This window comes from Dendroctonus ponderosae, unplaced genomic scaffold (assembly GCF_020466585.1).
Source record: "Dendroctonus ponderosae isolate FM_Combo_2020 unplaced genomic scaffold, Dpon_F_20191213v2 Dpon_F_20191213_3, whole genome shotgun sequence".
Lineage (NCBI taxonomy): Eukaryota > Metazoa > Arthropoda > Insecta > Coleoptera > Curculionidae > Dendroctonus > Dendroctonus ponderosae.
In genome coordinates this window covers 7,321,380-7,342,878 of record NW_026018508.1, presented here as the reverse complement: position 1 = coordinate 7,342,878, position 21,499 = coordinate 7,321,380, and the positions used below count along the sequence as shown (strand labels likewise).

General features: G+C 31.9%; 1 protein-coding gene across 1 annotated transcript in view; it reads right to left on the bottom strand.

The window, feature by feature from the left end:
• The window catches only part of LOC109535057 (protein big brother), an 80,702-nt gene that overhangs the window by 35,490 nt on the left and 23,713 nt on the right, over positions 1–21,499 (bottom strand). The window contains exon 3 of the mRNA XM_019900873.2: positions 290–514. Coding sequence (XP_019756432.1) covers positions 290–514 — 225 coding nt within the window. The remainder of the gene's footprint in view (positions 1–289; positions 515–21,499) is intronic.

Below are 21,499 nucleotides of genomic sequence, written 5' to 3'. Positions count from 1 at the left end.
TGCAAATTTTACTGATAATTGAACATTTGGTCATTTTAAACTGTTAATCAATGCGGATAAATTAAATTCTACTGTAGCCTATTTGCGATCAGAGTAAACATGAGAACAGTTCTTGATTCGAAGCTGATATAAATTATTTTATTCCGTTCAGCCATTCTAATCAGAACTAAAAATCTTCTTAAAAATAAAAACTAACATTAAAATCTACCTAGTACAATTTCATATACGCTCGCGGCACATTCATAGCAGCAGCATTAGGCGCTAAATGAGAGCTTTGAGGGTGACGTACCTCTTCTTGCTCAGGCCTATCCAGGCGGTATCGAGGTTTGTTATCCTCATATTCTCTTAGCCGTTGGGTGTATCTTTCCATTTGATCCCGTAGAAGAGCATCTTCTCTCATAGCGGATTCCTCATCAAATTCTAGCGCGCCAACTCCATCCAAGCGCTCCACGTCGACATAACCGCGCCACCTTACACACACTCCATTCATAATGAAACTTGATTTGATGTTAACCTGAAACAAGAAGATACTTTAGAATGTGAGGAATGATAAATGCTGAACTGTCGCAGAATAAAAATGGGGAAAAAAAGTCAGAAAATGTAAGTGTTGAACAAGCAAAAAAAACCATCATTTGCCCTCCAGCCAGGCACTTTCCCAAATTCAGACATTTGGCACACACGTGATTAAAATTATGAACACGTAAAAATGCCATGTAATTACACTCGTTTCGAGTCGCAAAACTAAAGCGGACTTTAAAATGGAGACATTTTTTATCAAAAAAAATTTTGTGCTGTATAATTAAATAACACAAACAACAAAATTTGCCCTGACTTTGGAACTGGATAACTTCGGATTGCTGCAAGCGATTTTGTTTCGGTTCTAGGCGTTAACTAGCCCAATTATTTTTCTGTCGATGACTACTTTTCGAGGCAATTCGCAAAATTTAAAGCACATATTAAAGCTAAAACTTTATAGTCGAGTTAAGGCAAAAGTTCCGAATACAGGACGGCACAAATAAACGGAATATTTGAAAATAAACTTCACCCTAATTGAAAGTCTGCCAGACTCCCGGTTTTCGGGGGCGGTTTTGATCTGGGCAACATTTGATGCAACTCTGTATATGAATTTTTGGTCGTAATTCGACTATAAAGTGTCAGCTTTAAAATCGATGTAACAGGAAAAATGTTATCAGCATAAGGCTAAAAATGACGAAAATTTCAAAAGAGTTTTGAGATATCCGGCCTATCTTTATACTTCTGGTGTTGAAATAAAAAAAAAAACGACTCTCCGCCCTGTAGAAACTTTACCTGAAGTACAATTTTTTTTTCAAAAGCACACACTGACAGGAAAAAAACTGCTCTAGATAAGGCTTCAAACCGCAATCAAATAGCTCGCAGCAATCAGAAGTTATCCCGTACCAAAGTTAGGTCAAATTTGCCGCTGGAACGCTTTCTTTTTGTTAACTAACTGTTTATAAAGGGTTTTATACCAAACTTATGTTTTTTGTGGAAATACCCTCTACATGATTACTTTTTTGTATTGCGTATGGCAAATAAAGGTAATATTCAGTGAACCACAATATAGAAAATGAGAATCGGCTGTAGTATGCATTAAATAATTATGGGACAATTTTGAAAGAATTGTCGATCGTCTGAATAGTTTTTGCCACCTAATTTCCGACTTTACCAAAAGGATCATTCTAGAACTTAATATGATATTAATTTTGATACGTTAAAAAAATTGTTATTAATTATTTAATTATGTAAACAAATAAAAGTTAGGGTTGAATCATTTTCTTTAAAAAATATAGTAACGAAAAACTTGTTTGGGCAAATTCATATTTCATGAATCCCATGGGATTTGTGTCAATTAGTCAGTACTAAGTACTAAGTTCTCAATGCAAAAGCGAAAAGTACCACAAAAATAATTGATATAATGATTTTCATATTTTATTAATCCTTTACTACCACTTATGGTAAAATGAAAGATTGAATTTAAAGTGCATTTTGCACAAACAGGTAAACAAGATTTTGGCAAAACTATATTTTTATCTCTGGATCAGGAAGAAAAAGATTTTTAACACTTAATTCATAATTAGTTTTATTTTCCCGGAATTCTAATTGTATTGTTTTTATGTGTGTGTTTAGACTTACGAATTATAATAATTTTTGTTAACTTTCGATTTATGAACGGCTGTAATACAAACCGTTGTTTTCCAATAAAATATCAGTTTATATTAAAACTTTTGACATTCGGGTAGTTCATCGCATTTAGCTGAGGATGGTTAATTTTAGATGTTGATTTTGTTTGGGTTTAAATAAAGAGGATAACATTTTCTATACGTATTGGACCTTATGGAAATTTACCTTTGTATTTCCTATCGCAGAAAACGAGTTTAATAGATTAGAATAGTTTATTTATTCCAATGTTTTCCTTTGAAAAGAAAGACACAAAAAAATAACCAATAACAGAGATGAAAGAACAAAACAAACATTTTGAAACATTTTTTTTAAATGGATATATAAACAGTAAAAACTTCTCTGGTATGAAATCATCTGACAAAAACATGAGAATCAAAACAAAAACATTTTCAATCAAATTCATTCCAATCTAACTCACTCGCACTTCCAAATTGTCAATATCGCAGTGGCAAAATTCATTTAAAGTTAAAAGTATAACCTTCCTTATAAGAGTAAGTAAGACTCTTTGTTAAAAATGTCTTCATAACTCTTAATAAATTATTTTTATATACATTTGTTTAAGATTCCTTGGATTTTTCGAATATGCAACTTTTTACTGCCCTCTGTATTCAAGATTCAACTAATTTTAAAATATGGTTTGCTTACAACTTTATGTCAACAAAAACTGAAATAAACGGGATAAAGTCTCCAATTAGACAGATCACCCGGTATATTTACTTATGCACTTCGATAATAAGAACCAAAAGACTTTTAAAGACAACTGAACGCATCGGGAATTATTCGAAACCACTTGTGATTTTTAGGCTCAAATTGCCCGAAGTTTTTAGTTTCCGTATAAATTAAATCAATAATTATTCATCCTTTTACTATGAGAAACGTCCAGAGATTTACAGATGAAACCTCGTTGAATTGCAGGAAACTCAGATATTTTTGCATAGTCCCGGAAGCAAAATATTCAATCCCGTTATGAAAATGCTTAGTAAATTTGGAAAAAATAACTGCAATTACTAACAGATTCAAAATTATAAACTCAAATATTATTTCTTACCATTTAACCATTTTTTTAAGTCAAACTTCAAAGTTTGAAGAAGTTTAACAAACTGAATGGCACTCTGATGGCATCAATGACGAGAACTATTATTTTATTGAAATGAAAATGAAAATGAGTGATTATTCGATTCTATGCAAACTTAGCCCTTTTCATACCTAGTTCTTCTAGTAATAAACAGTGTCCACGTTAACGTCTTTTTTTCCTGTAAGAGGGAAAAAATAACTTAGCTTATGTATATGTATAATAATTATTGAAATAAACTGATATGCAGTGTGTTAAAAGACACATGACCCAAATCCAATATTTCCGGTAATTCTGCGAATTATTTAAAATAGCTCAGCAGTTCTTACAAATGACACAACAGAAACAAAACTAGATTTCTCCCTGTCGCTCTATTGATGTTGTCTGTACCAGGCATAAATCAGGCATTCAGCTACTAAACACCCGGTATCGGTCCTTTTCGACTGACATATTCAAACTAAATCCTAGTAATATATCAGTTGACACGTCCTTTAACGATATCATTCCTTAAGCGAATTGGACAAAAGAGTTTTTATTGCGCAACTTCACCTTCTTTCACAAAACTATAACATTAGGTCAAATGGTCACTTCCTGTTCTGGATGAATGTCCTAATAGCTGCTAAATTAGGGCAACACAAGTAGGGTAGCCAGCACCCACGTCTATACCGTATAATTGTTACCTTTTCAGATTTATTTGTGTGGGCGCGAATGCGACAATGGTTAAATTGGCGGAAAATGCGCTCCTATTAACTTCTTTCCGCTATTAACAACGAAAGAAAGGGTATGAAAAATACATAAAATACTAAAGCTTTATTAAATCCATCAATCCTCCATTCTTTGGTTCAAAAATGTTATGTTCCTTTTTTAATAATTGTTCAAAAGTATTTGATTCAAAAGAACAGTCGGATTTTTAACGCTATTATGGAAGTTTAGTTTTAAATTTATTAGGGTTGAGGAAGTGCAAAGTTTTGTAGTGAACTGCCTAAAAGCTCAAAATTGAAATAGGTACTTTTTTGAGAACTGAGCTCAGTCTTTCACTCAATGGTGAAACAATCTAAATTTATTGCTAGCTTAAATAAGTTAAAGCATAAAAGTTCGATTTCTTGCATTGTTTAACAGAACTTTTTTCATACCTTAATTGAAAAATTTTATTGTCCAGCCTTGAGGTTTTTTCCTTTTTATTGTATTTAGTGCAATATTTGAATATTGATATTTTTTGAAAGCAGAGATTTATGGCGAAATTAAATTCATACAAAAACCTGGATGGAATAAAATAGCACCGAATAAATATATATAGACATAATAATTAACAAACGCACACTAAATACGATTGACAAGATTTGATGTATTTTTATATATAAATTATAATTTTAGCTTTAAATTCCATTATTAAGTATCCTGAATTAATTTACCTATTTAAATAGAAAATTATGTATGCAATTATCTAATTTCAAATGGTTCGATATCTCATAATCGGAAACTCAAATAATAGCAAATTTTCATTTAAATAGTTAATTCACGTCAACAGTTCTCATAGCAAAGAACAAAAAATAATAAAATACGGAATGTCTGGCAACGCTTCAAAAATACTTTTCACTGGACCTAAAAGTTTTAATTGAAAACTCAATTCTTAACACTTTTAAAAATAGAACCCTGAAAACCCCCACGTTTAATAAAAAAAACTGCTTCACGTATCGAGCAAGAATACAATTTACTTTGTATAACATAATGGGAATTTCTCATACATGCATTTTCCCATATGCCTTCCATATTAACATCTAAATAGAAACATCAGGAAACCCTTTATAGAAAAGAAGCAAATCATATCGGGTAATAATTCAATTATCTGCAATGGAACGCCCTCTCAGCATGAAACTGCACTGAGGGCATAATTTTGAACAAGACGCAATCTGTGAGTGGGCAAAACTTGCACCATGGGACACTTTCAAGGGATTTAACCCTTGCAACTCTTTACAAATTGAAACTCAAAACAATTTAATTGAGAAATATAAAAATAGTTTTTTTGCGACCAAAGGAGAGGAAACACAACTAGAAATATGTTTTTATTATTAATCAATGTAAAAGATTGGTTATTTGTGAACTTTATTTTAGCAAAATTATTACTAATAATAATAATAATAATAATAATCATAAATACATCATAAGAAATGTTGATATTAATTTCCAAAATTTACCGTTTTGATTGAATCTTGTTTTTTCTTGTTCTGAAGCATGTTCTGTAACATACTGTTATGAAATACTTTTCGTCCAACAAAAATTAAACCGGCAAGAGTTAAAAAAAAACCTTAAAATGTGGTTATAGTAGTATTTCTAGAAAATGGCATCCTTTTTAGTTATTTTATTTATTTCTCGTTTTTTTTTCAATATTCTTTTTATAACAGTGTTATAACAGTGGTGTAAAATTATGTTCTTATACAGAACATCGATAACAGTAAAGAAAATAGTGGGCGCTGTTTTTTTTTAATGAAACACAAGTTACATACAATAGCATCAAACTTCTAAGGGTTATTTAGAGCACAATTTGAGTATAAAAAACACTTCTACGGAAATATCTCTCTAAAGTAAAACATTCTTAAAACTTTTTAAATCCGTTATATGCAAAAAAATGTAGTCTCATCTCATCGCCTATATCGATCTCACTCTACATCGCCCTGCATTTTTTAGTGCTCTCAAATATGTAAGAAAAATATAGTAGTATTTCATGCCTAACCAGAATTTTATTAGCTAATAATATTATTTCAATGCAACAAAGATAATTTCAATGGTTTATACCATAACAGACAAATACCAAATTTTTCTACGTCTAAAATAATTTTAAAATTTCAACAATAATTCGATGCATATTACACTTTGTACTTGTAAGTGCAAAGTATATGCCAAATATTCAATAGTGACTATTTACTGAATGCTTGTATAAGTATTTTATGTAACCTTCATATAAGATTTTTTTGGGTTTCGTTAATACATAAACGTTACGTTTCAGAGGTTTCGTTAAATACATAAATTTGTATGTTAGAGAGTTATGGGAAATTATAAATACTGTCATGCAGTAATAAGGATAATCCTTATTTTAATATTGCACTAGCTTTTTTTCTTTTAACGAAATGATAGTTATGGGAATGTCTAGTTTACTGCCTTCAATTTTAAAAGGGTCTAACCTAACTTTTCAGAAATAAATTAACTTTATGTCATGGTTTTTGTATTATTTACGTTTTTATTGGATATTGGACGCTGTTTGAACATTTCCTTTTAACTGTCATAATGGAAAAAAACGCGTAGAAATAGAAACTATGTTATGTATATAATGAAATAACCTGCAAGCGTACGTTAGAAATGTCAACTGCCAGTTTAAGCGTATGTGTCAAAATAGCACTAACTTTATTACTGCATATTCTTATTGACCGTCCAATAACTATCTATTAACTAATTGATTTTTATAAATCTCTTTTGGCAAAAGTGTACGCGTTATAACTATATCTACATTAAATTGCATTTCATGGAAACGGCTTAGAGTAAGAAAAACGTAGGAATTCAACAAAAGAGCGCCATTTACAAAATTACAGTTCTACAGATAACTCTAAAAAATATTCCTTTCTTCTGTATTCTTTTATGAATTATTCTTTTCAGATCCATTAAAAATTAAAAAAAAAACTTCACACAAACTAGTAGAATAGTAATAATTCCTTGATGAATATTAATATCGATCACAGACGATGTTTGCCATTAAATTATGCAACTAAGTAATAAGACGACTATTATTTTGATACTGTTGCACTTATAAAAATGTTTAGTCCCTTCATGTTAGTGTTATTCTCTATTAAATTCCCATTTGAAATTAAAGGTCAATACCATCAAAGCCCGGCAATTATCTCTCATTAACTTAACAACCCTAAAATTGCTCTACATCACCTGTTAGGCAGATACTAACAAATTCAACAGAGCTGATTTAAGGTACTGCCGCAAAAGGCATTTTTAAGTTTCTTTTAATTTATAACCCAAAGCGGACTTTTTGTCGCCAGTTGTAAAGCGAGAACCAGGCCCATTTGACTTTAGGAACCCAATAAAACATCGTACCCACTGTTTTTAACCGTGGTGATTGTATTTTAACATGACTAATGATTGGAGTGTTGGGCTTCGCAATACTTTGGAGTATAATTGTTATTAGAAATCAACAATAAAAAATAAATCGCGATAAACGCAATAAATTTGCTGGAAAGCAAGTATCAAAATGTAACCCAATTTCTATTGAAAATGAATCAAAAACACTGGTTCAACACAGACACTGATCTAATTTACAGTAAATCGTTGTTTGAGCGTAAGCAATCTCATCACTAAAGTAAAACAGCTAGTCACGTTCCACTTTACGAGGCAGATTCAAAAGACTGCCGTTCTAAATTAATTATCCTCAAGCCCGGTTGACAAAAAGTCCGTCTTGCACGGCAGATGTGAGATGACTTTTTAATAAATGCCAGTAAAACAAGACCCATCTAAACTGAACTCAACGGTGAATGACAAGTGATCGGTTTTAAATCCGTTCTCTTTTGCGAGTCAATAGAAAATTTTCTCTGCGTCATCACATTAATCAGTATTAATGAAGTGGGCAAGTAATTAATTTAATAATGGTTAGCGACAAGGGAAATGAGTCACTTAATGTGTAGTTACTCTTTTCGTAATCAGATAGATAATATATGGATAGTGTTGGATATAAATAACAAGGACAACTGACAAAACCGCAAATTTCAATAACATTTGCCTGCGTCAATAACAACACTGACAAAAGTAAGTGGCCTGAGCAAAGTGAGTCCAATTGTCTTAAATTTGGAGAAGAATATTTACAGTATTTTTCTCCAGTTTCCAGGACACGGAGAATATTTACGGACATGTGTAAAGTCATTTTTATTTGTAATTTTTAACTTAAAAACAGCCCAAAAATTATTATAAAGCCAACGAAGCCAAACAAGTAATTATAAGCAAATAGCAATGGATCGATCACACGGTTTAAATCGTGTGTCCTTTCAGGAACAGGGTGATGATCTCGGAAGCCAAGAAACCTAAAATGCGAAAATGTGTAGGTATTCAGAAACTCTTACATTATTTCAAAAACAAGATGCTCCTTGAGCTGTGCCTATATCAGTATATTTTTAGTCTAAAAATTTCGCATCAAAGCCGAAAAGGGAAAAATGAAAACAATTACTCTTATATAATAGGAACCGACGTTTTCATATTGTCTCTCCGTATTCCTTGTCCTTTTTCCTATTCCATCTGTTATATCGTGATTTTCATTGAAAATATTGAGCAGAAATGCTTCGACATTTACGGGCAGATAGATAGGTATAGGAAAATGTATGCCAACATTAATTTGAGATGAATTATAAACTCTATAGAATGTGAGCGAACATTAGAAACATCTAAAAAGGTTAGCTTTTGGAGGCATTTGCTTGAAACTTACTAGTCTTTAGGACTTTCAGGGCGTCGTGAAAAATAATTGCTCTCTGACATTTCGCATGCCCGAGAGCACGAGTCGCCTACATTTTTAAAAGAGTTCCGCTAGAAAGCTTCGACAGTATACAGGGTGTCCCGTTATCTCATGATCAAAAGGGTACTGCGTTATTCTTTGGACCAAAAGAAGACCAAAAAACTATGAATGCTTCAAGATTTTACAAAGAGCACAAAATTGTGAACAAATGATTAGTGCATCAACCTAAAAAAATGAGTTGATTTCATCCTCCAACTAAAAAGTTCTGGTAGTTTTTGTACCACGACACTCAAGAATTCATCACTTAAAAACGTCCAAAAACGTCCAAAACGGCTGAACTCGATTGCTTCATCAAAGTATGAGTCTTACATAAGAATAAATTTACAGTGAGTTTCACTAAAATACATCGTACCATTCTCACGACTTCGAAAAAAATAAATTTTTTGAAGAACTTTGACCATCAATAGCTAGGCATTTTTTCTTAATAAAAGTTAACTCAGAGCGTCTCCTTTTGATTCAAATAATATCGCAGTGCCCTTTTGATCATGAGCTTACGAGATACCCTGTATACAAGTATTAATATAATATCTAAAATAATAAACCTTTTTAACTAACTTGCGTGGCTTTAGGGACAAGGACTACTTTCCAAAAAAGCTTCTTCTCAAATTTGGTCGCAAATAAGTATTCGCTTACACCTACGGCCAGTAATTTTGCATTGTAAAAAGTTCAAAGTTCAGATTGTAAAAATTACCAAATGGAATTTAAAAATAAATGAAATTATTTCTAACATCATTCCGAAAAGTAAGACAAAATTAGTGAATCTGTAATAACAAAATTAAAACAATTCCTCAGAATTTCAAGACTCAATTAACATCAAAACCATCAACTTGGATCAATTTTATTGTAAATAGCTTCATAAGCTTATAAAAAGAATTATTCGCATATTCAAAAAAAAACGTTGCAGGAATTTCTGAAAATACAATTCTAAAAAGCCATTATAAAATATCAAGGTATAAAGTGTGGCTACAGAGCAGAAAAGAAAAGTTGTGAAGGAAGCACCGAACGATAAAATCCGAATTTTCAAGATTTGAAACTTTAAACAAACATATTTTTTAAGGCATGGAATAATGTCAAAAAATTGTATATTTCATATTCAAATTAATTGTGTACATGCATTAATAGTTTGACCAGTTTTGATTCGAAACACGCCATTCGCTAAGAATGAATACCTGGAGACGCAGTTCGGCGATTTGGATGGCCAAGCAACTGGCTCATTTCTACAAATCCACCTATTTGTAAAAGTATTGTTCAGAAACTCCAGCGCTTTCATTCTAAAATAGGCAAGCGACAATGAGCATTAAAGATATTTTTGAGAAAGCTGCTTATCATGTTATAATCCTGATGAATAAAGAGACTAAACCATCTTAACTTCTATGCTCAATTAGGGACTGAAGATTAGAGTTGAGAAGCAGAAGCGTGATGTATCAGTAATAAGAGAGCGCTTAATGAAGTCAATTGATCTAATCAAATAGTTGCAGAAACTATGGGGTTAAAATGCTCAAATATACGTTTTTTTGTTTGTTTAAACAGCGATTCCATTACTTCGATTTAACTAACCATTCACGATCTATAAAAAACGTTGCGTGCAGGCGGATCGAAAAATAATCATGCAAGACACCATATGTATGATATCGGTTCACTTTGGGCTGTCTTGGTTTTCCTTTCACCCTAGCACGGGACTATTGCACAGTTAATTTAACCCTCATTAAGTCGGCCATCCACGAAAACGGCATCCGAACAGAAGTGGATCATCCATGACAGACGGCTAATTTTCAACTGAACCGACAAAAAATTACCCAGTTTGTTTTCGCTGGTTTCGACGTAATTATTTGCAAACTTTTCTAATGGAAAACAAAGAAGAATAAACGGATCGCATGTCGCGTGTCGCCCATGGTGCAAATCATCTTGAAACAATACACGATGCTGATGGACGCCGTTTCATAATTGACGTCACAAAACAGAAGAACCAGTCAACAACAGCGCTAACTAGCGCGCCGATCCAGACACCGTGGGGGAGGTAAAACAAAAACAAACTTTTCTTTGATGGTAATGATATAATACGTGTTTTGTTCTTTTGTTTTCGGTTAATTGGAACTGCCTCGGGATTATACTAGTTGGCATCGAGTGTGAAAGAGAATTTACGTTTCGCTCGTAATTGCCTATTTCAACTGTTGAAGTTGAAGCTGAAGCTGAAGAGTGAAGAGTTTGATTCGGAAAAATCCAAGTCAATTCTACCATAGCATTTGTACTCGAAAACTCAAAAATTTTATTTGAATTTCGATATAACTAAGCAAGAAATCCACGAAAAAAGATTCGTCTTTTCAACTCTTGTATGTCCAAGTCCCAATAGATGTAGGCAGTACCTACCTAAGGGCGGAAGTCAACTAAGCACAAGAAACTAAACTAAACTGGTCAAGTGTTAATAAAGCTAAATGATAGTGATGGAACTAATAGAATTGTTTTATAATCAAAGTATTACTAATTTCCAGTGTTGACCAAATGAAATAATAATTCCAATTTTTAAATCAAATTAAAGATACAGCGTTTTTTAAATGGGAAAATACAAGGAATCAGATGAGAAAAATAAAGCAAGTGAATCCTGAGATAAATTCAATACAAAAAGCTCATATAAGGACAGTTTCTAAAATGCCAATGTATCGATCTACAAAGTTATGAACAATTTTCTTATTGCTTTCCGTGAACACTGTTAGAAATAGATACACATCAAAAGACGAGAATTTCTGCGTGAAATAAATTAAAATTTTTAATTAACAGAAAACATGCTTTATGAATAAAACAGTACGTATAAAAATCAGTGTTAATATTATTGCCTTAAACGTAAGATTAATCTATTTTATTTTTAAAGCAGTTGGGGAAAATGACCCCTCATTCACGAAGCTACATGACTTCCAAACGAAATTAAAGAAGTAATGAAAAAGCCAAGCTAAAATTGTTCTGGAATTTATTTCCTATAATGTTTGGTTGGTTGGTTTTCGAATTGATTTAAAATTTGGTACACTTATTTCATGTAATATTTTGTATTATTAATCAAAAGTTGATATTTATCGCGTAATGCGAATAAGTTGAAAGGGACTTTGTCGTCTACTTAAAATGCAAAAAATTTTTGTTTTCCAGTTTTTGTTGTGTACGGTTTCAAAAAATTAATGACCATTCAAACCTTTGTAAAAAGGTTTACCTACTTGTCACATCTTTGTAAAATTTGCCATGTTTTCGAAAAAATCTACTTTTAAAATTGTCTTATACCGTGTGAATAATAAGGCATGTTAAATTATTTACAACGTTTTATGTTTAGGGGACAAAAGGTAACGTTTCAACCGTAATACAAAATACCTTATAAAAGTGAGCTAAAAGGTAAATTCAATAAAATGGTTTTTAAACTCTAACTTTACCGTCCGGTAGATCCGTTATTACTGAGTTTTGAAGAAAATGTCTATTCAAATACTAAACCGTTAGAAGCATTTAGCCAAACATATTTACAGAGTGCCTAAAATATGGCGATCTAACCCAACATTCCTTAGAACAAAAGTGGATGATTTCGGGAGTATCAAACGTTCAATTTGAATCGGGTTTTTCATACATGTTTCCTCTAATAACTGATGTTTTCCAAATACTCCCCTCTGGGGATTTTATGGGGTGTAAATCAATCGGATATCCTTTTCAGCATAAATCTCAAAGAATGCGGACTTTTAAACACATTTAAATCGGAGTGGCTCTTCCAAGACTTTTACTGTATTTTACTTTTAAATAAATTTTCCTCTTCTCCAACGTCTTACGCCTATGGATGGCTAAAATCAACTCTTAGATCTTGTTTTAATATATGTGAATTGAAAAATTCCATTTCGTGTATGCCCAAGACTAAACTATTGTAAAAAGTGAAAATAAATTAACACAATTGAATAGTTGCATAAGTTTTCACCTTTTCCATATTAATTATGCTCGTGTTCGTCCTGAAAGATCTCCCCTTGACTTGACAAGCGTGTAAAGCTAAATCGGAATTTTAACAATCCGAATATATTTCTGAAAAAAATTTGCTTTTGTTGCCAACAATTTAATGCAAATTAAAAAGTCCATATTTTCTCCTTCATCAAGGAGTTCTCTTTGTCAGACATAATAATAATCATTCTCGAATAAGAATTCGTATTTATGTAAAATTGTTTTTAATAACATTGGCTTCAAAATATTGATTTTTTCAAATTTTATAAATAAAAACTATCAAAAAAATTACCCCCAATTTTTTTAATTTGTTTTCAACTCACCATTTACTTAAAACAGTTTATATTAGAATTGATAACCGTATTGAGTCTTTCACTATGCATTTCCAAAATAATGATTTTTTTGCCATTTGCACTCGCATTCTTCGCATAATATTATCAATTCTCAATTCAAAATTGAAAATTTTAAAGCTGCTTTAAATGGAAGTTTTACACTATTTCTACTTTGTATTGAAAACGCTGCTTGCTCTAACCCCAAAAGCAAGTCGCTATTTTCCTATTATCCCTAAAACATGTTTTCCCATATTTGTGTCGGGTGCAATTACAATAAATTAATCATTCAATAAAAATATTGTAAAATAAAAGTTGTTTTTTTTTAATATTTTAAAAATTAAAAAAAAAATGTTTTTAATAAAATACCATTCCAAACGTGAGTACCCCAGGCCATTTCCGTTACAATATTTATAATTTATGCTACTTTTGATACCTTCTATACTAAAAATTTAACTCTGAACACAAAAAATCTATACAAAATCGTAATAATTTTCTCAACTAGATTGTCCCCTTTTTGTGGGCGGACTGCAAATGAAAGCGTTTTGTGATTTTTCTTGTTCTTTTTGCGTTAAAACGTTAAACAACATTTTTGTCATAACATTGTTTTACATTTCCTACAGGAAAATAATCTATAAAATTCTATATTTGAACTTGGACTCAATTATATCTTAATTAATTTTCTGTAACTGTTTATGTCTTAACTGTTCACGCTAAATTTATTGATTCATCGTTACATTCTGTGAGTCATAAAATTTTCTCATTAATTTGACTCATATGAACTGGGAGATATTACACTATAAAACAACTAATTAGTGTCTCTCCTGTGTGAATGAAGTGTTAAGAGGAATACGTTAATAAAAAAGTATGCCTTTTTATATGAAGCCCCACAATACCTAAGTGATATAGAGGATATTATTATCCTTGGATCAAAATACGTTTCAATGGCCATTGAAAAATGATACCTTTGAGAAATGCAGTCGACGTGTAAGAAACCGTATCGGATGCATAAGGAAGTTTCACAATAAATACTGTATTTAGGGACAGGTCTATATCGACGAGCATTTCGTGAACAATACACTATAAAATGCTGTGATGTGTGTGAAAAAAAAGTGTTTTAATAAAACACTTTAATATGATTACATAGTCGCAAAAATATTAAGCATTTAGAAGCTCGATTAAATACAACGACGCCTCTTTTGAAGTATTCACCATCTAAAACTCCTTGTTAAAATTCAGTCATGTGAAATAATTTATATAGTCACTCATGTGAAAGAATCTGTAGGTATCGACACATCGCATCAAGCCGTTACACCCCGTAAATACATATGAAAGGACCACCCTGTAGCAAGCGGAGGGTAGGCCGTGTGTATTACATTGTGCCGAAGAGATAACTGTGTTCATCTTGTTCAATAGGCATGCAGTTAGCTAGTTAAATCAGTCAGTTTGCATCGGCATATACATGGGTTATTATGGTGCCTCTTGATGTAAAATGGACATCCGTGCATAATGGAAAATAAGGGTGAAGAAGTATAGGGTCTGCTTTTCTGTCGGCTTTTAGAACACTTATGCAATGCAATAAGTTGAATGTAACAGTTTCTCTTATACCCGATAGGTATGTGGAATATTTCTTTAACAAATTGGTCAATAACAATGTTGCTACCCTGCTAAAAAATTATAAAGGGTGAATTGTCTTCGAGTTCGGAATTCTGAAGTATTTTATAGGTGCAATTTAAGACACCAGTGAAAATGTACAAAGGATGGGGTATTACGATACAAACAAAAGCAGAAAATTGGCACAATCGTGCAGAATGGAACAGAATATCACTAGAAAATCACCCTAGCGAAAACAAAGAGTACGCAATTTGCCACACACTTTCAAAAATTATGTTGGTTCACAATAAATCCAAATGTCGACAACCACAACTAGAACACAGTAAATGATGATGATGCGAAACTTTCTTTCACACTCTCAAATAAAATCGACAAACACACTCACTAACACACATGAAAAGTGCCAATAGAAAACACAGCCCAAATAAAGTCAAATAGTAAAAAGCTGAACTTTTCAATCTTGCGACATAAAACTAAAACAACTAGACAATTGTATTTAAAAACAACGAAGTTCCAAAGACATGGAAGAACAGCATGATTAAGCCCATACTATACCAAGCATGGACAACTTAGAACTACAGATCTACAACCCCATTACTTTAACCCCGATTCAGATCAAACTGGTTGAACAAGAATAAACAAGCTACAAGAAATCACGGGAAAACACATAAATACAGACAATGTTAATTTTTAAAAAGAAACTACAGACAACACGCCTAAGCGGACACAATTAATCAAATTTCTTCTTGGACAAACAAGACATTTGATAGTGTTAGCATAAATGACTACTCTACAAACTACACAAACTGAACACATCGAAGAACCTAACTTTCATTATCAGGGAACTGTTTGACCACCAGAAACACGCATCGACACACATTTTCTCCCATATTTTCTTTAGCAAGGGCTCTACCACAACGATCATCTTGCTCACAACTTTTACCAACGCATACGATCCTAAAACATATATAATCACGACCTACAAGATAGTAGACAAATTAAATATCCTTCGATATGCCGACGATACTGCACTGATTGCCCATGACCAAACCACACGTAGAGTTTTAAAAATCTCACAAAAAATTAACTCTTACCAACCAGCTGCTAAACCCAAGCGGATTCTCCAACAATAGATCCAAATGGTCAGACCATACAACCGAAACCCAGTTAAGGGACTTGGGCATTACGATTGACTCAATTCAAATTCATGAGGCCATTCAAACCGGTAGAACAAACATCAGAAAATTTAAACACTTTCGATCACTCGCTTAGAAAGGAAAACTAAGCTGCACAAAGACGGCCACAAGAATATACAAAGCAATCTGTCTATCTCTACTGGACGCTCTACAGACCACACGGTAAGCACAATCCCTGAACAAATCGCACTGAAACTAATTATAAATATAAAATATCCCCAAAACCCACTGCACAATGCTTCAAACAAATTACTCTACAAACCTACAAACATGACAAAATTATCAGAATGAATGAAACAGTTACATAATAAATTGTAAAACTATGGTGAATTATAAAACTCATCAGCCTCACAAAAGATGCAAGAGAATCCCTCAGATTATTATACTGTAAATAGCATGAACAGAAAGACGATTGTAGATGGCATATTTATTTCGAACTAAAAATATTGTTTGCATTCTTTTGTATCTAAATACTTGAGTTTAAATCATCCTAAACAAGCAGTGCTTAGAGAATTTGCAATGATTGATAATCGGACTCTTGAGAATTTAATTAGTTTTATAATCATAATAAACGGATTTTGCAAAGAAAATTAGTGGTATTATTGTTATGGTTATTTCCGTTTACTTTTAATTGTTATTAGTATCCTTTTGATATTGATCAGAAATATTTCCAATGAGCTTGCAAGTTATTTGCAATTTTAAATCTAGTTGATATTTTATGGTAATTACAATAGTCGATCTCACTGGCAAAGGTTAAGTTTGAATAATGCTATTATCATTTTTTAAACTGCGATCTTCAATGGAACAGAGTAAAGAGAGTTTGCAGACCTTTAAAAAGTAGTACAACATATTCCCATTGTTTTTGCACAAGTTTTTACTTCATACATTCAATAATCTTCAAATTAGGATTAACGTTTTGCCGTTATTTTTATAAAAAATTGGATCAGACAACCAGATCAGCAGTTTTAAAAATGCATTACTCGTTTTCTATCGCAGTTAAACCATTTTAAAAAATTAATTAAATTTTCTGCGGATGGATTTTTAAACATACAAAATTATAAGCACTGTTCACACAAGTAACGGGAAACTTTTACACTATTTTCATTTAATGAAAGTTTTCAGTTGAAAGATTTAGTTATTCCGAAAACTGATCTCGATTGGCGAAGTGAGATCTCTGCCTTATTTAGTAGTAAGTGGATCAGTTCAATAAAATGAGCAGAAAAACCAATTTCATGCTTAATATAATTCCGTACAAAATTACTTTGTTAATGAAAAAGTGAAGTTAAATTTGTATCTGCCTTGGACATGGGCCATTTACAGTTGAAATATGTTATAGAAGCCGATCTGTTTCTTCTCGAGGAAATGTTAGCGCTTTGTATGTTCATAAACAGCCAACAAATCGTTTATAACTGAAATAAACGCCCATTAATAACTAATAACTTTAATATTTTCAGATTCGGAGATAAATCGAGCTCTAAGCCCGCATTAAACGAAAAAAAAATGATTTGGTAAAGACACGCTAAACAAGGTAGGGTTTTATACTATGCACCGAAACCGAAAAGAACTCGATTTTTTGCCTAGTCTAAAATGCACGGTCGGTTGTCCGAATACAATTTGAAAGAACGCTGGACGAAAACGAAGAAAGCAAAATTACACACAAACCACTCTAATGAGATCACGTCCCAAATGATTCAGCAAATTCAATTTCCGGTGAAGATTGATTTCTTTTCACAAATTTAATGCTCGTTTGTAAAGCTCATTTTTGAAAGGCCGTTTTCATCGGATCAATGGAGAAAAAAAAAGAATAAGGAATTAAAGTGTTAAAAATTGTTGAATAGCCAATGCCATCAACTAAATCAAACGCTGCATTATTTAATGACTAAGCATATCAATGATTTGTTATACATAAGAAAGAAACTTACATTTTTGAGTATCATACATTTTTGACCAAATAAATGCTCGAAGTCATAGAGTCCTGGATCATATTAAAATGTAGTTTGATTCTGGAATTTAGTACCAATGAATTTGGTACAAATAGCGTTTGTGAACAAATAGCGTTTGAACTTGAATGAATATATCTTATTTCTGTTATCTAGACAGGCACTGAAAATATATTCACTTACTCCTAAATCACACTGAATTTAAAGAATGTGTATATTGGAGCTGAAAATGGAAGGAAAGAAAAAAAGAATCAGACATGGTATTAACGAAATTTTTATAACTTAGGAATTCAAAATTCGGATTCACACGAAAACCAGTGAGTAACAACGAACTAATAAATAATGTTTTTTTTTTAATATGTAAATCCCGAGATGTGATTAATGAAGTTTAATTCCATGATCCATTCAGCTAAATATTATTAACTAATCACAAATAACAGCTGTAAAAATATTCTCAACAAGCTGATATTTAGCTTTTATATGCAGTTTTTTAAGGTTTTTTCAGCGGATTTTCAGTCACAATTTACAATTTTTGCAAGCGTTCCTTGCACTAATTATGTACAATTTTTATTACAGCCAAAAAATTTTCTTCAGACGTAGTAATTTAGATTAATATGAAGAAAAAAAAAAAAGCTATTGTAAACACCAATATTTAAACAACAATTTAACCCTAATTGCTTTCTACGGAAATAATAAAAAATACAAAACAGATTTTTTTTAAATCTACAAAAAACTTACTAAAAACTAAAATTATGTTTATATTAAGAGAAATTACGAACGCTACTAATCATCATAATCATAAAGGTCATAATAATAAAGTTATTTGTAAATCAGAAAACGCCCCCTGATGCATTAACAATGAACGTCACAAATTTCATAAAGATATGTTTAAGTATTGCAGAATTTTAGATTCTAACGGTTGATTTGATCTTATTTTTAAAGACATATTAAAATGGATAAATAATAATTAATTTTAAAGAGTAATTCTGTTCAATGTCACTAAAACACATCTAGTACCTATACAGGGTCAGCCTAAAAGTTTCAACATAACCATATGGTCTATAATGCCCTATTACTCAATATTTTTTTCACTATTATAAAAACAAATCTTCGCATGCACGCTTCCACTTAACCGCATGTGTGCATTTCGTTTGAATCATTACCTACTTGAAGCTTAAAATGGCACGTCCAAGCGAAAACGAACGTATTGAAAGCTTAATAACTGTTTAATGATGATAGAATGCGATAATAAATCATGAAGTTTTGTTCGAGTGGCAAATGTTTTTAACTGTCTGCATCCGGACCGACAAACCATCTTTCAGCCAACTTCCGCAAAAACATTATAGTATGTTATTGACAAAAATTTGAGGGCCGATAATTGAGCCGAGTGAAGAAGAATATATGGATTTCTTGCTAAATGTGTTAGAAATACGGAAATATTGAGCTCCTCCTTGAAATTTCAAAATGAGACATTATTCTCGTTAAATGTTTTTTGAACAAAAACGCGTTTGTCAATATGATTTTGGTAGCCAAATGATTGAACCACAATTTCCACTAAATGCGTTTTATCCTTAGCTTAAGCTCCTTAGTAACTTAACTCAAACTAACACCATGCAAGACGAGATTTTCTAAATGAAGAATCAAATGGCAGATAAAATTTATTATTCCTGCAGAAATTCATCCTTGATACAAAGCTAGAAATGTGGACATAGACAACAACAATTCGTGGAAATAAAATATTAAGCTTTCCTGAAAGTGGTCGGTAATTTTTAAGCAGCTAAGGTATTACCCAAAATTATCTTCACCATTAAAATGAGCCACAAAAGTCGAGGTCGACTACTTAGAAGAAATGATGAATAACGAAGTTTTCCGTATTTCTCTCAGAAGATGCTTAATATTATAGATTGCATAATTCGACATCACCATAATTTGAGGATCCCGAGTGTTGTGCGAATTTCGATTATAATGATGATTATTCAATTTTTAGTTAAAACGCCTTTATGCATAAACACTGTAGTTTATATTTTATTTACCAAAGACCGTTGTTCAAAAGTAGGCCATTGGTCAGGCCGAGAACAATTCCCATTGTGTTTGATTCATAAAGAATATCAAGTAACCACGCCTATTTTCATTCCTCATAAAACCGGAATTTGCATAATAATGCTCTAAATAAGCTATATGAAAGGTATGGGGCAGCACTCATGATGTGGAGGTTTAGGGATGAAAATAGCCGTCGGCCAACTGGTCTTTTATTTATGTATTATATAGGGTGATTGAAAATTGGGGTTATTTCCCCGGAGGACTAAGAGAAAGTACATAGCACCGGAATACGAACAACATTTTTTAAAGTTGGAATTTCTACGTTGTTATTACTAATTACTTTAAGATATTTGAAATCTTAAATTAAATTACCAAACCATCAACAAAAAATATTTTTGATTAGTCCATTAAGACACCAATTTTTCGGACCAATCATTTGGACTAACGTTGGGTTTGGGTACTTTGTCGGATCTATTTATTTTTCATTAATGTTTCATTTCAATTGTTCTTGTCCCCTCTAAATCCCACAATTTTTTAGTTCTTTTAATATTTGCTTTGGAAAATATTTCAGTATAGGATTTTTTTCCTTAAAACCAGCGGGCGAACTATCCTCCCGTTTATACATTTAGATATTCTAAGAACATTTTTGAAAAAGCTTGTGTACTTCTGAGAATTAAACACATTATCGCACTTCGTGTTGCAGGACGAGGTGCAGCCGATATTTGCTAACGAATACACTTAAGCGTATTAAGCTTTTCCCTTCTGAGTACGCAATATCCTATCTTTCATATAAAATTTTACGGAAAAAGATCGAGAAGAGTACGTCTAGTTAGGTAAACCGACACGCGTTCTTTGTTAGTGATGAAAAGAACGAAATTCATGAATTGTCAATTGTGAAAAAATCGAATTAAATCCACTAACTTTTAGAAAGTTTCGAATTAATTTCACACCTCTAAAGCTCAATTAACATTCGCGAAAATGAAGAATAGGTTTACGAGACGTTTTATAGGAACAGTATTTTGATTATATGAAGCTCGGGTAACGAGAAAGAAGCAACAAATAGGAATTTATTTGTATGAAACAAACACACACAATGCAAAGCATGTTTTTAAAACAAGGCAAGTCAAATTAAAAGCGAAAGAGATGGACATAGACGTTAAAAGATATGCTGATATCAAATATGTAATATAAAACAATTTTATTTACAACGCAATAACGACAAAGATATAACGATTAGTAGCGACAGGTTATTTTTTGAAAAATTTGGAACAAAAAACCAATTTATTAACGCCATATGTTAGCTCTAGGAGGGGCCTGTTATATACATATATGTTTAATTCAATTAAGTAATTCCAATTATCTTGTGGATTTTTAAACATGAGATATTCGTAACCTCTCCATTACGAAAACAATTCGATTGTTTCTATTACTATTCTTGATTACAACCCGAAAGCAAATAGCCTTTGAAGGTGAAAATGGCCCGAGCGAAGACTACATTCACAACGCAAATGTTCGTTGAAATCAAATATTTGCTAGCATTATTTATATCATGCAAACATATCTGCTTATAGTGCCAATAACAGCGATTTGAATAA